The sequence below is a fragment of the Chlamydotis macqueenii genome, chromosome 1 (assembly GCF_036417535.1).
Source record: "Chlamydotis macqueenii isolate bChlMac1 chromosome 1, bChlMac1.mat, whole genome shotgun sequence".
NCBI lineage: Eukaryota > Metazoa > Chordata > Aves > Otidiformes > Otididae > Chlamydotis > Chlamydotis macqueenii.
This window is the reverse complement of record NC_141556.1, coordinates 99,392,880-99,414,748: the sequence shown is the minus strand read 5'-3', so window position 1 is coordinate 99,414,748 and position 21,869 is coordinate 99,392,880. Positions and strand designations below refer to the sequence as shown.

Below are 21,869 nucleotides of genomic sequence, written 5' to 3'. Positions count from 1 at the left end.
TGCAACAAGGTGAGCAGAGAATAAAGGCAGTGAAAACTCAATTGAATTTTTCAGAGACAAAAGGCAGTTCAGTCACAGTTGTAACAAGTATTTCTGAGCTCACAGCAACAGAATCACTGGAGAATCTCATGTAGAACTACTGCATTTCCAGCGTGGTTACATGGAGCTCCTCATAGAAGACCTCAGGCAATCAACTCTATTCCTGCCTTTGTTAACGAGGTGCAGAATCACCAATTTGGTAGTTTTCACAGTATTTACAAGTTGATATGAATACAAAAGAATAATAAAAAAAAAACCTGCATTAACAAGTCATGTTTGTGACTGCAAAAAAACTTTATTACATATATACAAAGACATACACATAAAATAAATTAAATATATAAATGTACACAGTTTCTCACACACACAGTTCCACACAAGCAACTAATCTACCAGGAAAAAAAACCTCTCTTCTTTAAAACACCATTCCTTAAAAATAATTACTATATGCTTCATCAGGGAAAGACTCCTCTTTGCTCAGAGAGGGATGAAAGGGCTCCATTCTACTTACAGACAAGCACTCCATCTAATACATACACTGTTACATGATCCACTCATTGGCGTAATTCAAGCACTGCTGGGTCCGAAGTCTTTGCACCTAGCCCTCAGGCAGTACACAGGCAGACACAGTTGGCATGTGCATATGCATGAACACGTGCACGTATGTCTATATGTTTATCTATAGCATTGTGTAGGAGAATTGAGTGAACCTAAAAACATCATCAGCATATTGTTCTCACTGGGAGTCTCTTTCCTTACACGCCACAAATAGGACATCATGAATTCACGTAATATTTCCCAACTTAGTGGATAAACCACTTCTCCAGATTGTCTGTTTTGCTCATCATGACTGTAATTATGTAACAAAACTCCCTAAATACTGTGCCATTATTGCAGTTATTAATCATTCTGCTTCTGTTTCAGATATGTGCTCTAGACCCTGCTAGATATACTGCATTATGCCACAAACTGAGTACCAAAGCTAAACACATCTAAATCTACTGTTTTAAGGACATTTCAATATAATTTACTCTTTCAATTTATATTTTCATAACCACAAACATATAAAAAAAGAAAAAGCTGGTGTCCGTACAGCTGCTGACCTTCACGACTGTAAACAAAAGACAGATTTAACAAGTAAACAACTTAACAAATAAGAAACCTGTTTTGCCAGTGCTTGGAATAGTCAGCGCTTAAGATGACAGACTCTGCACACAAATCAGCTCTTATGGGAAAACAGATTTCTAGACGTGTTTGAGAGAGAATGCAGGATTTCCATGACTTCAGAAGCAGGCACCACTCAGACGATTTATTTTAAAATATTCAGTATTAAAACCAAATTAGTAATTAAAAAAAAACTAAACCAAAACAAAACAACAGTGCAAAAACCCACCACACAGGCCTCTATTCTAGAATATAAATCCATTTAAGAGCATCACCTTGAAAACAATACAAAGCTCCCATGACTTCCTAAGAACTTCACAGAGGCCCACAAGTCCACATTAGAAGACACATTCTGTATTTTAAGCTAAACTAAGTGTCTAGCTTCCTTTTTATTAGGCAGCAGCTGATACAAAACTGCAATCTTCTAAATTCAGTTGCCTTGGACATGTTCATATACACATACTGTATTAGAAATAAATATTAATTTATTGTATATGTCTTGTAAAAAAACTAACAGGTGTCAGATAGACTACATTTTCTTTAATTTAGCTATGTACATTGGACCCCATGCTCTCCCTTTCTCTGGGAGAACCAGAAGTTCATGCTGTTGTGTACCACTGAGAAAAGTGAATTCCTGAGAAACAGCTTTGGCCATCTCACTTATGTCTACAGGCATAACGTTACTGCAGGAGTTCAGAATGAGATTTATTACATCGCTGTTTTCTGCCTTTGAGAGTGTGCATGTAGAATAGACCAACGATCCACCAGGACGCAATGCTTTAATAGCAGATCTGCAAATAACAAAAACAAACAAACAAAAAAAAAAATCAGCATAAGAAGTGACATACTGGGGGAGGGGGAACATGTAAAGACACATAAATATAGAAATCTAAACAGGTATAATAAATAGGAGAAAACTAACATATCCTGTTAAGACATTTTAATGATAATTGACAGTTCAGGAAACTGCCTGCAACACATTTTTGCCTTCTCATTTATTGATGTATTCTCAGTTAACTGAAGGTATTTATTATACCACAGTGACATGCAGAAAGCAGCATCCACTTAGAGTTGCAGAATATACTTCAAACATATACATGTGCAGCAGAACTGTGAAAATGCTGCGATTGTGCATACAAAATGGGCTACACCACATCAAAAGTGCTAGTTAGATACTTAGCTAGCTGCTTGCGTGAACAAATATCAGACTGTACAGTTGCAGTAATAGCCTAGAAGAATTACTGGGCTGTAATTTTACAAACATTTCTGCCATTTCCGCAACTTATTTGGAAGGTAAGAGGACTTGGGGTTTTCACTGAGCCACTATTTTTCAACCTGATTTCCTAAGGAAATACAACTTATCAATTGCACCGTTTATTAACCTGTTGACAAATTTTGACTAAACAAAGGCAAAATAGTGGCTTAAGATTTCAAGTTTCCTGAAAGCTTCATGGCTACTGGTGGATGGACAGAACAGAGGTTCTTTTTCACTTCCCCACTGAAACGAAGTTTAAACAGACGGTTTACTTTCCATTAAAGCAAATCTGCAAAGTCCTTTTTCAGACAGGTCAAATATAAACTGTGAGACTATAGAAATGAGATATGCAATTCATATTAATCTACTGAAAATTAAAAGAGTAAGGAGGAAAAAAAACCAAATCTTGCATCACAGAGCATTCTTCAAATCTGGTGCCACCACATAACTGAAAGAGGAAGCTACACCAAAAGTTCATTTGCTATTAAAATGCTCTCTTAAGATAATCCCTTTTAATCATGCACAGTGGAACCTTCAAGGACATAATGGCTCAAAGACTAAGTTGTAAGCTAGTATTCAAACAGACCATCTCACTGGTTCTGGAAAACAGACACTATTACTGGGCTGAAGCAAATACCACATGAAAATACAATTGTTCCCTAAACAAAACTACTTTTGTTTAAAAAGAAGAGAATCTGAACAGGTGAATGCTGTTAGTCAGCTTGTGAATATCAGAGTGACAACAAGGTAGGTGCTCAGGGGACTGCAAGTGTGTCACTGGGAATTTAGCAGGTGCACAAGGGCGGGGTAGATACTGGAAGCATGGACTCATGGAGCACAACAACACACACAGTCATACTGTATGGAAAGGCAGTGAATAATCTTAGACTGGTAGATATTACTGACAATACTGCATTAATATCCCCCAAAAATATACAAGGAAAAATAAAAATTAAAAAAAAAGAAAAAAAAAAAACATATCCTCAAACCAGATGAGATGAGCAGCTCCCAAACACAGCAAGCCTGATTCAGAGCCTAGATAAACAAACACAATGCCACTGAAACAGCAATTCCTCCAGAGGCAAGCTGAGGACTTGCCAAGGATGATATCTGAACAAAAACAGTTGAGAAAGGAAAGAAGAAAACACAAGGCAAAAAAAGACAAGTCCTTTTAACGGGATTGGGGCTTTTCAGGAAAAGAATCAATGAAGAAAAGTCTCATCACAAGCAGGATCAAAGCAGATCACAGATCAAAGCTACTCTGAAAGTCCTGTCCAAAATAGTAAGGAAACAGCAGGACAAGTGACTGTTTCAGACAGAGATAATACAAGTCTGTTCACCTTCCCAGGTGAAAACTCCTGCGTATTACATCCAATTATTTTTCTGAGGAGCATACACATTATCTTGCTCATTTCTTCTATGAGTCTTGGTTATGTTAATCAGCAAGCCAAGTACATATTTTACTGGAGTCTACACTACTCCAATTTTAGTTAGCATAAAAGAACAGAGCGCTCTCAACAGATGATGCTCAAAGAAAAATCAGTGTTTAATGCCTCTGTTATATCTGTCTTCAGTAAAAAGATAGAGAGTGAGCAGATGGCTAGCCTATTTAGCCTAAGTGAGAAAGCAGTTCAAGTTCAACCTCTTACAGGTAAAGAACAGGTTACAGAGTACTTCGGTAGTCTGAATACTTCCAATTTAACCGGGCCTAATGGACTCATTCTAGGGTACCTCCAAAATTAGCTAAAGGTATCACAAAACTGCAAGCTTATCTCAGATCTCTGAGTAGCTTTTGAGAGTCTGCAAAAATGTTTAAGAATGTTTTAGACACAGGTTGATATGGGACAACATTTACAACACCACCCTGAGACAGTAAAACAAAGCAAGTGTCATCCTAACATCCCGTCCAGATCTTATTTTCTAAAATTCTGCAGTTACCAGCACATATTTGAATTGCACAGATCCAGATATTAATCTTTCTTCCCCTCCAGATTCCAACACGTATATACTCCTTAGCAGGCTACAAAAGTACCAGTACTGGACCCGAGGCCCTAAGCTGTTTCCACTGTCTCTCCAGCCACCTTCCTTGTTTGCAGCCATCCTGCTGCGGCTGCAGTTGTCCGTTTAAAAGGGCAGGACTTATGCTGCTGCTCCCTGGCCCATCTGAGCGACAACAGCGTGCCCAGATGTATAGAAGGTAACTATCATAAAGCAGAGCAGGAATGTACCACCTTCCCTTCTCATGAACAACAAGCCAGCAAGAGAACCACACACTGATCCTCCGTCTCCTTGGTCTCATACCAGTTCTGGAAAACATAAAAGCATGGGGTTTTTTCCCCCCATGTAGTAGTTGCTTGCATTCTAGCTTTCACATTAGAACTCAAAGAGAACATGGCTTAAGTCTAAATGGGCTCTCACAAAGTTGAGCTAATCTTCACAGTATTATTAGAAACCATCTACTTTACTCATTTTCATAGAATTTCCCCCTCCAGCTATGCATACAGGAATCCTGAGCCATGAGAGGGCAGCTCATTGGCTTGGAACTATAGAAGTGCTTTTTGCATCATAATCATAGAATAGGTTAGGTTGGAAGGGACCTTAAAGATCATCTAGTTCCAAACCCCCTGCCCTGGGCAGGAACACCTTCTACTAGAGCAGGTGTCTCAAAGCCCAATCCAGCCTGGTCTTAAACACTTCCAGGGATGGGACATCCACAACTTCTCTAGGCAACCTGTTCCAGTGACTCACCACCCTCACAGGAAAGAGTTTCTTCCTTATGTCTAATCTAAATCTCCCTTTTTCCAGTTAAAAGCCATTAACCCTCGTCCTGTCATTACACGTCCTTGTAAAAAATCCCTCCCCAGTTTTCTTGTAGGCCCCCTTTAGGTACTAAGGGCATCAAGATGTACTTTTAGCATACCTGTTAACTTTACTGACGGAAGCAGATAACAGCAACTGCTTTCCTACCTATAAGATGGATAATACATGAACATTGAAACAAGTGAGAAAATATTTGTACCATGTAAAAGCGAAAAACATGAAAGGTAAAGGTAAATACCAAAAAAGTAGATAAGCTACAGCTTACAGCGTTAAAAGCCTGGATACTTGCTAAGTATATATAACAACTATTCAAGACAACACTTCCAAAGGCACTGTGCTCCTACAACTGAGTCACTGGGGCAGTGATTCAGAGGAAAGAGCAGCACAGACTTCTGAATGAAATCCTGAAAATCTCACATCAAAAACGCCCTAACTTCAAAGCCTCCTTAGCTTAGGAATCTTCACTGGCCCATGACCCAAAAGGGTCAGGCTGCTCAGTGCAGTCATCTTTATTCTGAGCCTAAGACATGAATTAAAATATCTACGGAGGATTACTTTAGGCTGCAAGGTTAATCAATGTATCTATCCATCTTGTCAAGTTCAGCAACGGTTGTTTCAGTGGCTGTGTTCAAAGTCAACCGGCCGCCATCCCTGATTAAGCCGTGCCTGGCTTTTGATAAACCTGCACTGAGCTGCAAAATTCAAAGCGAAGAAGTTCTGGGCTCAAAGTCACAAGGTGATATTGCGCTGGGCTAAACAGATTCAGGGAGTCTGGTCCCCTTGTCATCAGCATGACATAGAATTCATTCATAAGAGAATCTGTTCAAATAAAATTAAGAAACTAATCAATGGAGGGAAACAAGCTTATCCAAGGGGTAGGTCAGACCTGGAGCATAACTTACAGACATCTAGCAGAACCCACCACTGCTACTATGACTCTACCATCTTAGAATGTAAAATTCCTCTTACATTAGGTATCTTGATTATCCCCCAAATCCTTACTTAAAGCTCTACTCTCAGCTGAAGGAATCTGGCGCCTATTATAAGATATTTTGTAACCCGCAAAAATGGGCTGCAAATCTAGAATGATTTAAAAGGATGCTAGGGCAGAAGACCCTAAAATATTTTTCACCTTGCTTTTATTATAATACATTGTTTAAAAGTAAAATACATTAATAAACATGAAGGTCATCTGTACCACTGAGAGAAAAATAACTGCAGATTAATTACATTTAAGTAAAGAACTAAAAGCTTCAGTTTAAATATAAATCTAGTTATACTCAACTTTACTGTTTTAAACTCAGGTATATACATACACCATAATGAATTTTACATGTTACAGGCACTAATACTGCTAAGGTTCAAGCTTCATATGGAGAAACATAAGAATACACTTTAAAAGCACAAGAAACTTTTCCTGGAGACTCATCACTTGTTCACCTTTCCCTAAAACAATTTTTGTTTTAGGAACATGAGAACCCCTTAGTACTTGCAATCAAGACCCTAAAGAAGCAGCACCACTGTCGGCAGCTGATATGTGTAACTCAAACTTTTACGTTGCATGCTATCACACCACACTACTGCAGAAGTGTGAGATTGTTTTAGTGCCATAAGATAGCCAAGGCATAGCAGAAACCACTAACATTGGTGAAATGCATGACAATCCATTCCATGCCCTATTTACCATGTAAGGCCTGTAGACAAGATCTCCCAGGTTAGTTCCTTCAGGAGATGATATAAAACAGTATGCAAAAGAAGCAATTACATTCTAGAACTTCAAGGACTATTGCATGCTTGTCACAAGATGACATACATGCTAAAGAAAAAAAAAAGTCAGCTTTTTTTCTGAGGTTCTGAACATAACTTTAGTACATATCAGAACATCACAATTTAGGAGAATTCAGTGATATCAGATAGTCCAAAATTTTAATGATATTTTCAAATCATCAACAGCTTGGAATTACAATATCCAGGACAGAGTGAGGTTCACTGGCACATCATTCCATAGAAACTTGTCTGATGCTTCTCCACACTCGCTTTAAACTATTGACATTATAACTTTATAGCCATCGAATCCACACTTACACCTTTCCAACATCTAAGTGCAAGACATATCTGTAATCCAAACAGAAGGGTGGTTGATGTCTATCCCATTCAGGAAGCACTCTAAAACAATTTAACACATGCACAGTGTTCCCCTCATCATTCTGAATGAGTTTTTACAAAAAAAAAAAAAAAAAAAAAAAAGGCATTAGCAATACTTTATATTTTTGCAGAGCATGTCTTTGGACACAGGTTCAACAGCACGCATGCTACTATGGAAGTCATAGGTACACAAGAAGCATTAAAGTAATCAATCCTAATCCTTCATATTACAGGAGTACTGGATAAGATTTTTTTAAAGAAATACATTGATTTAGTGTATTTCTCAAGATTTACTTGAAATCTAACAATGGAGAAGATGCTATCAATAAATTAGGAAAAGAGCAGTATTATTATTTAATATCTCAGGGAAAAAAGACCACTCTAGAGCCACGCAACAACTATAAAACCAAAAAACTCTTACATGCAACTAAAATGTAGTTAGTCAGAACCCAAAAAGAGGATTACTCACACTTACAGAAAATTAAACATGATAGTCTGACATTCTGTTCATTCTAAAAATCCTGGTATCTTAAACATCCTTTTAAAAATAGGCAGACAAGAAATACCTATTTCATACTATAGATAGCATCTGCATGTCCAGCTTCCTCCTCCTGTGCTTGGGTTTATGTTGCATGCCATTAGAAGGGTTAGCATTAATTATGTTAATCATTCAACCATTTTCAGTACTAAAGTAAAAAATGACATATATTTTAGGGGAATTTTAAAATTATACAACACTTCAACAGTGCCATCTTGTGGCAACTGGGATGTATTTCTGCTCAATATGCAGGATGTCTGATCAGAATAAAAACTGCCAACCCTTTTATAATCTATTCAAAAAAGAAAGCATCTCAAGATGCATTTGCTTTTATCCTCAATCCTATTCTTTTTATTGACTACAGAGATCACACATTTTCTTCTTCCTCGTACAAGAATTCAGATAAATCATTGTAATATGGCCTGCATGTTAAAGGTTTTGCTTTTTTTTTCCTCTAAACCAAGTCAAAACAATAAGGAAATTCCTCCTGTGTCAAAAAAAAAAAATTAATACTTTGTGACAGGCAGTGACAGCGGTGCACAGGAGACAGAGACACTAGTTCAAGTACTCTCTCCATAGCCCAAGCATGTACTCCCTCTGCTCCTCTCTAAGTAAACTTTGCTACTGTGGAGAGACACTGCAGTTCTGCATAACACAGTAGCCACAGGAGAAACATGAAGTGAACTGCTTTTTTTCAGCATTAGATTGAACCATAAGTAAAAGTAGACACAGCCACCAAAAAAAAACCCCTAAAACCAAATACAACAAACCCAAACACCCCACCTTATTCAGCTCTAGTCAAAATTTGTCCCGAAAATTCTGATAAATAATATTTCTATAGCAAACAATTTTACATTCTTCTAAAGCAAAGACTGAACCTTCAGTTTTATGTTATTGAGCTTTCTCCTCTAAAGCATGGTGAGTCCTGAAACACTCATCCTGTTAACACAGGGCTATGAGATATCCTTTGCAATACCAGAACTGCAGTGCCTTTGTAATGGTAACAGATTAGTTTATTCCCCATTCTCAGATTTAAGAAGTGCCAACGCAATGCTGAAGAATTTTGCTTCCACTCTCAGCATTGCAGCTGCGTCGTACGCTCACATGCTGTGTTTCCACACACTCAGCATCGCTAACAGCAAGGCTGTTTCCCGCTGGCTAGCCTCCAGCAGCCAGAGGCAGTCCACTTCTACTGTGACAAACCTTCAATCCTTCCACTGTTTATTACCTTCTTACCTTATACACTCTCAGAGGTCAATATCTCTTCCCAACTTAAACTTACTATTTACAAGAAGAAAAACATATATAGCCCAAGCAGAACCTTCTCAGCTAGAGAAGGGAGAACTTCTGAAGCCCACTACACACTTTGCCACAGAGCTTCAGAGTCAGTGTTTTTCTTTACAGCTTATGAACCACAAGTATACAAAGAAAGGTCTGAAGGTGAAATGAAAACAAAAATTTATGTCTGAATTTAGATCTGTGATGTCAAAACAGCCACCAAGCTACTGGGTGGCTTACTTGTTTATTCATGCATTTATTTATTAATTCAATAAACTTTCTTTTGCAACATATCATAAGGGACTTAATCTGTAAGTTACTCACAGGGCACTGTCAAAGGCATAAGGAACCAGGCAGCCCCTAAAATCAGAAACTGTTTATTTTAACATCTCTGATTAAACACAAAATGGAGCCACAGCACTCACGCTTTGTGAAGAAATTCAAAACAACCATGAGTCTAAAAAACTTAGTAAAATGACTCATACCTCCAGCAATACAACCAACAGTGTTTGGGGAATAGCACAGCAAAAATACGTCACATTTAAGCACATAAAACTAGAACAAAAAAACAAAGGCTCCTTGTCCAGCCAACAGCTGACTGTTTTTGTCCAGAGGGCAAGGAAGCACAGAGAGGGAACATGGTTTGCACAGCAAGACACCGTGAAGAGTATGCCCGATTTGGAGCCTGGGGCCAGCAACCTATGTAAACTATTCAGCTTTTCCAAAGCGGAAAGCAGTTAAAGAAGGAATCATCCACACACATAACTCACAGAATATTTTCTGGTCCAACAGTTGCAGTTCTAAAAAATTCCCAGTGGAGCTAATTGACTCAATGGTTACGGATACTGAGTGAATTAATTGGTCTGCTACAAAAGAACGAGAGGAAAAATTCCAGGGAAAGAGCTGAAAACCAGTGTAGAGAAGCAACCTTCAGTATCACTTTCCCAACCTTCCCATGTGCCGTCTTTCCTTTTTCCACAGAAAATGGCATCCACTTCACTTCCTCAGCTCAGCTCTCTCCCTCCAGTACCGCAGTTCAGAATCCCCTCAGGCCATTCCAGAATGGCCCTGAACTTCATCCAGGGAGCTCCTGTGCAGGAGTCCAGCACGGTCTGACATGGAAATCTGTGGCACAAAACAGCTGCCGGACTCCCTTGGACTTCTCCTTCCCCCATGACAATCAGCCTTGCCACCCTTTTAAAGCCTGACACTAAAACTCAAGCAACTTCTATGATGGTAAATTTATTTAAAGCCTCAAGTCACTGGCTCTCCTTACCTTTGCAATGAACATTAAAGGCTGAGATTTTTTTCGTCAGTAGCAAATCACAGACAAAACTGAATCACTTTGCCTGGACAGGACAAGTAGCTAATTGTGAGTATCTTCCTTTTTCCTTCATCATTACACGTCCATGTGCTACAAAGGCTTTTGTCTTAATCAAAGCAGAAATGGTACAGTGGTACCGTATGCTAAATATAAGATGGTATATTTATTAAAAAAAAAAAAAAGTTTGCCTTCACTCTACAACATCAAAAAACCCCACAATTAAAAGCACATAATTCTTCTTCTAAGTGCATAAGGAAAACACTACATTTCAGTGAGAAGAGAGGTGACACTCCTGAAGAGGAGTATCAGGATTTTTCCAGTAAATCACGGTACTTCCTACACACTATGTGAAAAAGACTCTTTCAATAAATACATGACTATATGTATTCTACGAAAACACGTCACTAATTTTCACATACCAGAGAAAACAGAGCAGCTTGTAACTTAAGGTTTGTTATATTTGTGTCCCACATTTTTACCAAAAGTTTTAACATTTATTCCAAGTAAGATATATTTTCAAAGTTCTGGAGTGGAGAAAATAAAGTGGATCCTGTGGAGTAGCCTTTAGAGACTTAAGTTGCCAATTCTACCTGATTATTTAAGGGAAAATATCAATCTCATTTTACTTCCCACGTGTGCAGATTGGTAAACCACCATACAAAGTGGTTGCATGACCAGCAGTCTCTGCTCTGGGACTGAAGCAGCAAGGTAAACACAGATCAAAAGCTTTATTAAGCTGCTTGCACAATACCTGGTTGCTTACATATGACATTAACTAATGGCCTAAGTACCCTATAGTTCAGAAAAATAGGTTCAGAATATTAGGGTTGAGGTTCTTTTATTTTTCCTTCCAAGTAAAAGCATGTGCACAATCCTCCTTCCTCCCAAACTATTAAATGAGAAAGAAAAAAAAAAAAAGAAACTCAAAACTTCTGGTAACCTTGTCTTGAAGAAGATGAGCAATTTCAAATACCATATTATGATTGATATCCAAAGCAAAAAAGTTCTTTGCACAGAGGGAAACATCCATTTTATCTCACTATTGTGCTCTACTTGCATAATAGGGTTTGTCCTTAAAAATCATATTTATAAGCAAAACAGGGATTGAAATATTTCATTAACTAGGAAGAATAAATGGTTTTCTGGATTTCTCAAGCCACCTTTAATGCTTCATCCTGAGTTATGAAAAATTAGAAAAATTAGCATTTTTGTATGGCTTATTTTGCCACCAGTAATCCAAAGCACACTTCAAACTTCTCATGCACCCCAAATTCCCCCAAATCTCTTAACTTTGTGTGTGCATGTCTTAGGTATTGAAAATAATCTACCTTGTAGCTAACTACTAGGGAGAAAAAGAGGTGAAAAATGAAAGTCAGCCAATATATAAATTTTAAAGTTAGTCTGAACTTCTGTAGATCAAAACTCTGTTATTAACAAACATCAATTAGAGCTGTTTAATTACTGAGAGATGTTGTGTATAGAAGAGTTACAATAATCTGAATGTCTTTGCTATGTTTTCTAAATTGCATCCTCTTGGATTCATTTTCAGCCAAACCCTAACATGGTTTCTTTCAGCTGCAGTAACTGGTCTAGGAATAATTACAACATCCATAACAGTTTCACCATTAAGTTATTATGCACTCAAGCTTAACTCAAAATTTAATTTCTATCTGAGAACTGATAACACTGGTAAATTCACTTAGGGGAACCACTGCATTTTGTGCTAGCATTCAGTATCAGGAAATGAACATTCCTTCCTTACTTTGCAATTTGTTTTCTGCATGAACACTCCAAATAATAACAAGATTTGCAGTGTGTTCTTGGATTACAGCACTCAGCAGGGATGTTTTGGTTTCTGTATTAACAGTCATTACAATCTCAACTTCCTTCAAATCAGTGATGCCCTCACTGCTTATAAAATTTGATGTTCAGCATTTATGCCACTTATTTACATTTCAGATTTTATTCAGACTGGAGTAGGAAGATTGTTGCATCAGTTTCAACACTTCTTCCAAATCTTCATTCTCTGAAGCCTCTATGTACTTAATAAATTACACTGTATTGCAAAAAACACTTTTCCTTCCTTCACTCCTTCTCTGATGTCCCCAGCTTCTCTCCCAAGCAAGATGACTAAACCCAGAAAAAAAGATTATAAGTGAAGCATTTCCTTAATTAAGAAATTAAGAGAGAATCCCAAATTTTGGGCTGAGTGTCACTTGACAGAAATGAAAACAGAACTCCCTTTTGCATTTCATTCTTCTCAGTTAAGTGTTACCCTTACACCTAATACTACTGCTAAACTGAAATAATGCTTGGTCCTTATACCTTAAGCTTCATCCTCAAATCACACCATATTTCTTACACTACTCTCAACAAAATTGCTGGGATCCAGCTTTGTACTTGTTTTTGTTGTACAGATACAGGAGCCAAGGCGAGAAATGCCCATGAGCATAAAACACCAGGTAATCTGAATAGATAAGCCACAGGTAGCTCTGCATGAGCTGACTACTGTAAGATGCAGTACAGCTGGATTAATCTAGATTCGACCTTCCTGACTACTACTGGATGTATCAGAGACAGGATTCAAACTCAATTTTTTATTTAAAATTATGCAGCCTAGCCATACAACAGAGGCTTGAATAGGGTAGCATTCCACAATCTAGCTTCACCAAACTTCTGATGCACCTGCATGACTCTATTTAGCCTTTGTTAGTCTCATTCTACCACTTTTTTCCTTTTCACATGGGATCTGAGATATCTTTAGTATCGTAAACTCATTCTAAAGTGATCAGATAAAAGGAGCAACAAAAATACAGTGGGCAGCTATATAATTTACTAAGTATATGTCAAATATTTTACCTGATAACACTTGTACTCTCTACCCATTTACTTCATATTCTCCAAAATCTTTTAAGATAAAAATAGATCGGCCAGTCTACAGAACTACTCAGACCTATGTTGAGCACAGAAACTGAAATTACCATCCTTTTACTTCAATTTACATATCAAAAGTATTTTGTCCTTACAAATCTAATTCTTATCGCTGTTGCTGTAGTAAGGTATACTTTCAACAGAAGCAAAGTTCTCTTCTTGATTTAGGAATAATTCAATTACATTTGATTTGGGCGGACAGGAATGTCTCCTTTTTAAAAAAAAAAAAGGAAGGTTCATGTACAATCTGGAGTGATTTATGCAAATTCTCAAAATTTCTCTGCATGATATATGCTTTCTTTTTGTAGGGGTTCACAAATTGGATTTTATATGTCAAATATTGAAAAGGGAAAACTGAAACAGGTCAGTGTTTTAAACGTGATTGATTTCTTCACAGGAAGTGGGTGACATGATGCATTACTGCAATAAGAAACTCATATTTCTGTTATAAATCATAGGTTTCTGATAGGCCTTTTTCAATTGTAAGTCATGCAAAACTATCTTGAACAGCTGCAATGGGAACTTCCGTAAAAACTTTATTTTTCTTTTTGATATGTTATTTTTCCCTCAATTTGCTTTGACAGATGGACTTCAGGCATCATTGTTACTTTGCAAAAAACACTCAAGTCTAGAAGGTATTATTGGGAAGTCACTTTTTCCCCCCCCCAACAACAAAAAACTGTAGAGTTTGTAATGCTTCACAAATGCTAGCCTATGGCTGGCATCGCTAAAAAGTGTAATGGATTACAACCTTGATTTGGATTATTGGGTGGATGTTCTTGAAAAATACACAAACAACTCTCCCCCACTAAAGTCATTCTTTTACTTTTTTACCCTATCAATTATGATGAGTAGTCTTTCTGTGCTACAAACAGTCAAATGGGTATTAAATTAAAGCAGCATGTACGAATGTGCAAGAGTGGACTAAATTTCTTCACATAAACAGCCCAGAAAGCAAATTCTGAAGCAGCATTAACTAATGACCTAAGTGATGGTTGGTAACCAGTCCTGACTTACAACTCAGTTATCAAGAAGACTGTAATAAAGAACTGTAAGGGATAATTCTGTAAAAGAACAACAACAAAAGGAGTTTGAGAAAGAATGCCCCTCCTCGGCAGGTTTATAGACCACTTTCACAGATAGTTTAAAAAAAACCACTATTGAAAATTATATGTGTGTGTTTGCTTCAGCTGAGGAATATATCTGAAGCCATTTTAGCTGTGTTCACCAAAAACATTTTGACATGGTACCAGACTGTTCAGAGTCATCTGCAAATGGAGATGTACATGCGAATAACCGAGTTAAGGGGACCGTACAGCAGTATGGTAGTAGAGGACCTAGGCCTCACTGCTTATATTACCCCATGCAAATTTCCATATTCACATTAACCTGGATCAAATGTTTATTGCAACGAGATATTCTTCACATTCTCTTCACATGGTGAAACTTGGTTCTGATTATTAAGCATGACAATCTTAACCCCATGTAATTTTTATTAAATATGAAAAGCTCCTTTAATAGCTTCCCTTTGCACTTCTCACCTTAGCAGCTGGAATTGTAGAGATGATAGCTCCCTCCTTTGTATTAGCCTAAGCGTGGCTTGCTGAATATCAGAAGAGAACAGCCAACTTCTGTCATTTGAACAAGGAGCATCAACCAGTACCTATACAATAAATAAGAACAAATAAGACAATTCACAATAAAGATATTCACTGTCTGAACACTGTGTGCCAAAAATCTACTGAACTTACTTTTGCAAACACTTTGAACATCCTTTTAGTTTCTATTTCAGGGGCAGAAATGATCTAATTAATAATTTGAAATGTTTTTGTGGAGTTATCGTGGGGAGGGGAGGAGATAAGAAATTACTGCTCCAAAAGTACCCTCTACCTGAATAGCTCTCACTCGCTCTTCCCTTCCTAATGACATATCACACAAAGAACACAGCTACAAGGTCTTTAGAATTCACCACCAAGGCTAAATGGGCAGTGATCTATTATCATCTAGTATTCATCTAACACATGAAGCACAACAGGCTTCATAAAATGATTCCTAAGGCTCTCCAAACCCTGTACCTGACCTTGGATCCCCTTGATAGGTCAGACATTTTTGTTGCAGCCAGAAAAAAATAAAAAGAGAGCAGTATAGGAAGAAAAAGAAGCAGAATGCAGAAATATAATTTGCTAATGAGCAATAATGTTACCTTGTCAAATAATTCAGGCTTAAGATCTCCCATCTGTCTACCATCCAGCTTAGAGACTGTTATTAAGTTAATCAAAGGAGTCGGGATGAAGGATTCTATTGTCTGTTTCAACCATCTTGACCTCAACTCATCATATTCATTACAGTGAAATTGACCTTAGAAAATAAAAAAAAATTAAGTATACACCCTAAAATAAGTGGTTATGTTTTTTCACAAATATAAGGAGTTAACACTGATTTCAGAAGTACTACTTGTTTGCCACGACTGCCACAGAGTTTACACCTTACGTGCTTATGTTATTGCACATTTTATAAAACTGCTGAATTTTTATAAATCCCAGTAAATTTCAACATGCTCCTACAGAGCAAGTCATAAATATTTACTAACAAATACTTACCGTACCAATAGACTTCCACAGTAAAACAAACTTTAACACAATCCATATCCAAAGACCGGTCCTAAGTGAGTGCCTTTCTGGGCTCTTTGAGCCACTCTCTAAATGAAGTACATGCCCCTTGTAAATTAATTAATTACCTTTGAAATAAATAAAACATCAGTTTTGTGTATCCTAAGCTGAGCAGTCCAACTCATAATTTATTGGAAATTTAAGCTAGAAGTGTTTTAACAAAAGCCTTTTGGTTGCACTTACTTTTAACAATGCAGCCAGAGTAGTTACCCCTTCAGAAGAAACACTGCTGTGCTCGTACACGGACCAGAAACATAGCATGATATTTTTCCTCTTAGTCCTGTTTTCTAATTTAACAAAATTTCTATTTTCATGTCTCCACAGGTTGTCCTACACCACATTTGCCAGACACAATACAGTACCTCTTAGCTTTCAGTGAGGTATATTAAGAATTAGCTTCCTTACCTCTTACTTTCTCAGCAACAACTTTATACCTTCAGAAGAAGTAATGGGATAAAAGCTTTTTTTTTTTCCAATCTTTTGAAAGGGCAACCCATATTTAATTTACCTCATTGGCATGACCTTGTTCCTCTAGAGGAGGGAGGGAGGACCAGCTGTAATCAACAGGTGAAGGCGGTTATAGTAATGGTCTCATCAGTAAGAACACAAGATGCTGTGAACATTTTGAGACAATTACTACCCAGGCTAACGTATACACCTGGAAACAGCAGTCACAGCTTGCTTTAACTCCCTGGCCTGGAAGAACCAAGTTGCTGCTTGCTATTGCCTTCTAAACACTGTGATTATCTTGGTGCCCTTCTGCAACATCTAGGTGGACTGAGACACAGAGCTTACTGAACACTGATATTGACCAATTCCTCATCATAAGCTTTCTTCCTCTGCCTAGATATTGCGCATTTAATTTGTTATGCTCTGTTTTACACCAGTACATTTAAATTTACTTATACTATTTGCATAGCACTGGCCAGAGAGCTAGCAAAGGGAAAAAAAAAAAGTACAAGTACTATAAGATTGCAGATTACTTACCTCCCTGTGCCTACTACTCTACATGATTTTAAGTAATTTATTGAGAAGTAACAATACGGGAACCAGTGGATGAAGAAGAACATAGAGCTACTCCACTTCTGTCTGTCAGTCTGCAGTAACCTCTATTTAAATAACTACTGCATTTTTCATCCTCTTTTAGGTAAAGAGACTTAAAAAAAAACCTTACAAATCAGCATGGAACTACTTGGAATATAAATTGTTGTTTGTTTTTTTGCCCCAAAGCAGATCTTGTACAGAACACAGGCACAACTGAAATATGCCAGGCACAGAGCCAGGGGATCAGCTTCTAACAGCACCTCGATACATTACCTGGATAGGCACACTGCAGTATAGCTACTGCTTTACCCCCTGGTGCAGCACAGAGATCCAAAATGTCTTCCCCATCTTTCACTTCTAACGCCAGCACTGGCAGCAGTGAAGCAGCATTCAGCAGATAATACTCTTTCAGTTTACCAGCCTGGTGTTTTTGTGCAGGGAATCTCCCAGGAGTTTTCCTGATGTAACACTTCAATGATGCAGGAAAATAGGGCAAAGGTCCTTGAAATGCAGGACGATATCCCTTCATGTGCAAGGCGTTCTCCAGTTCAGTGGACTGGTTGAACTTGTTAAGCAGTACAGCGTACTGCCAGCACAATGGGTACGTGAGTACATCTCTAGATTGAAAAAAGAAAAAGCTATTTAATAACTTGGCAAATAAAATGAGCTTTCCATAACATAGGAAGCCTTTTCTTACACGAGGGTAACAATCTCACCATTGGATGATTCTGGTACAAGCAAAAAGGAATAATTTTGATTAGACATGATTAAGAAAAATATGCAGGAAAATAATCTTAATACGAAATCAAGCCACCGTTTCCTCTAATTATTGCATTTAAAACATTAACTTCTTCTGAAATAAGATTTTCTCTATTTTTCCTAATTCTTTAACCAATGACTGTAAAAGTTCTAAATTATGACACATAATGCTCTTTCTGACTATAAAGTACTTCCCTAGGGACAAAGAACAACTGTAATGTTAGTTGTAAATATCACAACAAAAATAACCACGCTGGCTTTGTAATGGTTATTCCAGGCAACACTGTAAAATGCAGTTTTAACAAGTGTTCTTTTCTAAATTTCCTTTTCTGTTCTGCAAACATTGGGCCAGAAAAACTTAAATCGATAGATATTCCTGGAAGACAGACAAAAAGCAGGGCTTATATGGCAGGAACATCCTTCTTCGTATTTCAGTTAACTTCTTCAGACCTATCTTACACGAATTTCCCCCATTTTCTATTTCAATTTCTCTCTGTATTTTCTCATTCAGCCTCAAAAAATACTCCTCAGGAATATTCACTACCTAAAACAGAAATATGCATTGATCCAACCCAAAAGAGTTTTTGAGTTGATTCACTTCAACTAATGCTATACATCTCTACATAGAGACACTTATTTTAAACTATGTTTTAATCCAAATAGGCCAAACCAAAGAGGGCACTTGGAGGAATCACCTAGTTTCTAAGACTCTGATCATGTAAGATGCCTTTCCCTTCAAAGTAACGTGACACTGATCATGGGAGCACTCCTCACGCACTTCAAGTCAAAGTCGACTGCTTTTGTTCAAATTTCTGTTGAAAAGTGTATAAGCTGAGCAGTGAACTTCTCCATAAGGGCTGTTCTGACGGCTTTCCTATGAGTGACAACCACTAGCTAGCAGAGAAGGGAAGATGTGTTCTCTCAATACCACAGTTAGTTCTTTAGCAGCTGTGTGATCAAGAAATGAAATTTCTTTCTAATGAAAGAAATCAAGGGATGTACTTATCTGCTAACATCTTTATCCTGGTCTCTCAAGACACTATAAGCTGTAGAAAAAAAAAACCCCTAGCAGCAGCTGTTAGGTATACAGGGATGCTTTTTAGACCATGTTTTTTTACAAAACAGTCAACAAATACAGAAGATAGCAGTCTCTTTGCAGTGCATATACATACAGGAGAACAGAAACTTCATCACGTCCAAAAGAATTATGTCAAGAAAAAAAACTTTAAAATTCCAAGTTTTAGTCTTCCATTATTTCACACTTTTACTGTAGTTCTAAACTGAAAATAAACTAAAGCAGTTGTTACAGTCCATGACTCTCTTCAAAGTTACTTTATGAAGCATTTAAAAACCAACAGAACCTCTCCTCTCCCATGTCCCCAAGACAACAGACCTGACACTGGCCCATGTATCTCCCAGTTCTGCTGTGTACTGCTTCTCAAAATGATCCAGAACGACTTGACATATCTGTTTTTGAAGCTTCCCTTTTGTGTTATTTTCTGGCTTCAGAGAAAGAAGGAAAAAAGAAAAGTCATCAAAACAAACAAATTAAACCATCCTTAGATGGAATTCCCTAACTGGAATTATTAAAAGGATATTTTATCAATTTAAATCAACTTATCAGTGATATTAGGATGTTCAGATACGAAGGTCACATCACACGTGATGAAGACATAACAGAAATTTCAGAGCACAAGTTAAGCTAGGGTAGTCTCTTCTTCCCTATCTGCGAAGAGGTCATTCAAAGCTTGCTGATAATACTCCTTCTCTGTATCCACTATACTAATCACACCGTGATTGTACCTGATGTACCAGGAGCAAAATAAGCAAGACATGATTATGATCATGCACTATGACCAAGACGCACCCATGTGCTTAACTAAAATAAATAAATTAATCTGAATCATTGTGGAAGTCAGCTGGAGTTGAGCCACAAGGTACTGCAATAACTAATTTATTTCAGGAGTAAGGGGGGGTGGGGAGGGAAAGATCTGCTATACTTTTTCGGTTAACTACGAAAAATATGTATTTGGAGAGGAAGAACTTTTTATTTCTAAGAAAACTTGTGCTATTCAGAAGGAAATCCCCAAGGGGAACACTACATTTTGCTGGGTTTCTCTCCCCGGGGATGCAGAGCGGCCCCCTCCGCCCCCCCGCGCGCTCCCCAATCCTGCCCAACGCCGGTCCCCGCTGCACGGAAACACTTCACTAACACAGGGGGAAGAACCGGAAGGGCCTGCTAAGCCCCCAGTGCCCTCTGTTGCCTCTTAATTTCTCAGTTAAACACCACAGTGCGTGTGCGGGCCCGGCTGCTGTATCCGCGCTGCCTCACAGCCCAGGGCGGCCGGGCACGGCGTCGTAGGCGGCACTGGGTACGAGGAGCTCCCAGGACAGAGCACGGACGCCAAAGACAGACGCGCTCGTTTCCAGTACCGGGGGCGGGGATTACCGCTGCGGAGCGGGACCCCGGCACTGCTCACCAGGCGGTACCGGCGCCCTTTCCGCGGCCACAGACGCCCCCCGGCGCATTACAACACCCCGAACAGCCAACGCCGCCGTCTCAAACTCCACAAACGGAGAGGCCGCCACCCCACGGCCGCTCCCGCCGGCCGAAGCAGGGCCCCGGCCTGCGGAAGGGCCCCCGCCCCGGGAGGCGCAGGAAGGGGCCGAGCGCTCTTCTCGCCCCCGCTTCCCGTTGCCCAGCCCGAGCCGCCCTTGCCCCCTCTCGCTCCCCTCGGTTCCCCCGAGGCTCCTCACCTGCCCCGAGGCGCGGGCAGCCGCTCGCCGCGGCGGGAGGGCGGCCCCGGCCCCGGCCCCGGGGTGCGGGGGCAGCGGCGGCAGCAGGAGCCAGGTGGCCGCGCGCGGCAGCCGCATGACCGGAGCCCGGACGGGCGGGGCGCCCCCTGGCGGCCGAGGGTGAGGAGGAAGCTCCGTCGTCCGGCCTCGGCCCGGCCGCCTTCAGTCCCGCGGCTCCGCGGAGGAGCAGGGGTGGGTTGGTTGGTTGATTTTTGTTTTCCCGTCGGAGGCCGTGCTGTCCTGCAGTCCCCTCTGCCTCTCCGGGAGAGAAAGCAGCAGTATGCAGTGACCAGGCGGTTGATTAATCAATTTATAAACCCCGTCCTCATCCCAGCGCCTGCTCAAGCCGCTGCCGCCATGCAGGCCACCGCTGTTCGACTCTTACTAACGGCTTTTCGCTGGTCCTCAGCTCCTGGCTGGCCCAGGCGTATGCAGACTTCGTGACTGCTGTTCAACAGCCTCCTCTAAACCGGACCAGGAGTCAGCTCGAGCTTCACCTGCAGCTACTGCAGAGAAACAGCAACAGAAACTAGGGAATTACTGACAAAATCTCTGACACGCATTTTCAGATAACCTGTTCTCTGGGAACAGTAACCAGGAGAACGACCAGACCCTGGTTACCCAACTGTAACTGGTTTAACAGCACTAAAATCTGAGGCTGAAAAAATGCTTGAGCAGTTCCTCTCCTGAGCACTTTTTCTGAACAGAGGCGCAGAAACCTACAAACTTCTTCTCTGAGAAAGGGCATCTGGCTTTGTTCACTGCCTCTTGCTGCCGTCGTCATGGCCTAGCAGAACAAAGTCCCCACGTACCTTCTCTCTCTCTCTCTCAAAACCTGGCTTCGTCAGGTTTTCCCACAGCCACCCCTGTGGAACAGCACGTTTGTTTAAGAGTAGTTTCAATTCATGGCTGCCCACACAGTTTCTGCATGCCAAAACTGCCCTCTGAAACCCAGGCTGGAAAGGGGTGCCAAGGTAAAGGCAGGAGTGCTATTCTATAGGTAAATAGTTGACTTTCAGACACTGACTCACGAACATTTATGCAAATCTCATGCAAATTATCACCAAACTTGAGAAGTTATTTAAAATGTTTCCACCAGGATCCCGA

At 39.5% G+C, this 21,869-nt stretch overlaps 1 protein-coding gene across 1 annotated transcript; it reads right to left on the bottom strand.

Annotated features, from left to right (window-relative positions):
* Nucleotides 1-314: 314 nt before the first annotated feature.
* NSUN3 (NOP2/Sun RNA methyltransferase 3) lies at nt 315-21,546 on the bottom strand. The gene is made up of 6 exons (XM_086752425.1): nt 21,490-21,546; nt 19,360-19,469; nt 17,481-17,824; nt 15,698-15,852; nt 15,036-15,157; nt 315-1,994 (listed from the first exon to the last, which is right to left on the bottom strand). The coding sequence occupies exons 1-6, from the start codon at nt 21,544-21,546 to the stop codon at nt 1,733-1,735; spliced, it is 1,050 nt and encodes a 349-aa protein (XP_086608551.1). The 3' UTR covers nt 315-1,732.
* Nucleotides 21,547-21,869: the final 323 nt, after the last annotated feature.

Excerpts from the sequence above, each read along its gene's own strand:
- NSUN3 (XM_086752425.1), bottom strand. The coding sequence starts at position 21,546 with ATGACGACGGCAGCAAGAGGCAGTGAACAAAGCCAGATGCCCTTTCTC. Across the intron at positions 19,470-21,489 it reads TGCCCTTTCTCAGAGAAGAA|CCAGAAAATAACACAAAAGG; the intron begins GTTTGTAGGTTT and ends CTTTCTCTGAAG. Across the intron at positions 15,158-15,697 it reads AGCCTGAATTATTTGACAAG|GTACTGGTTGATGCTCCTTG; the intron begins GTAACATTATTG and ends TTTATTGTATAG.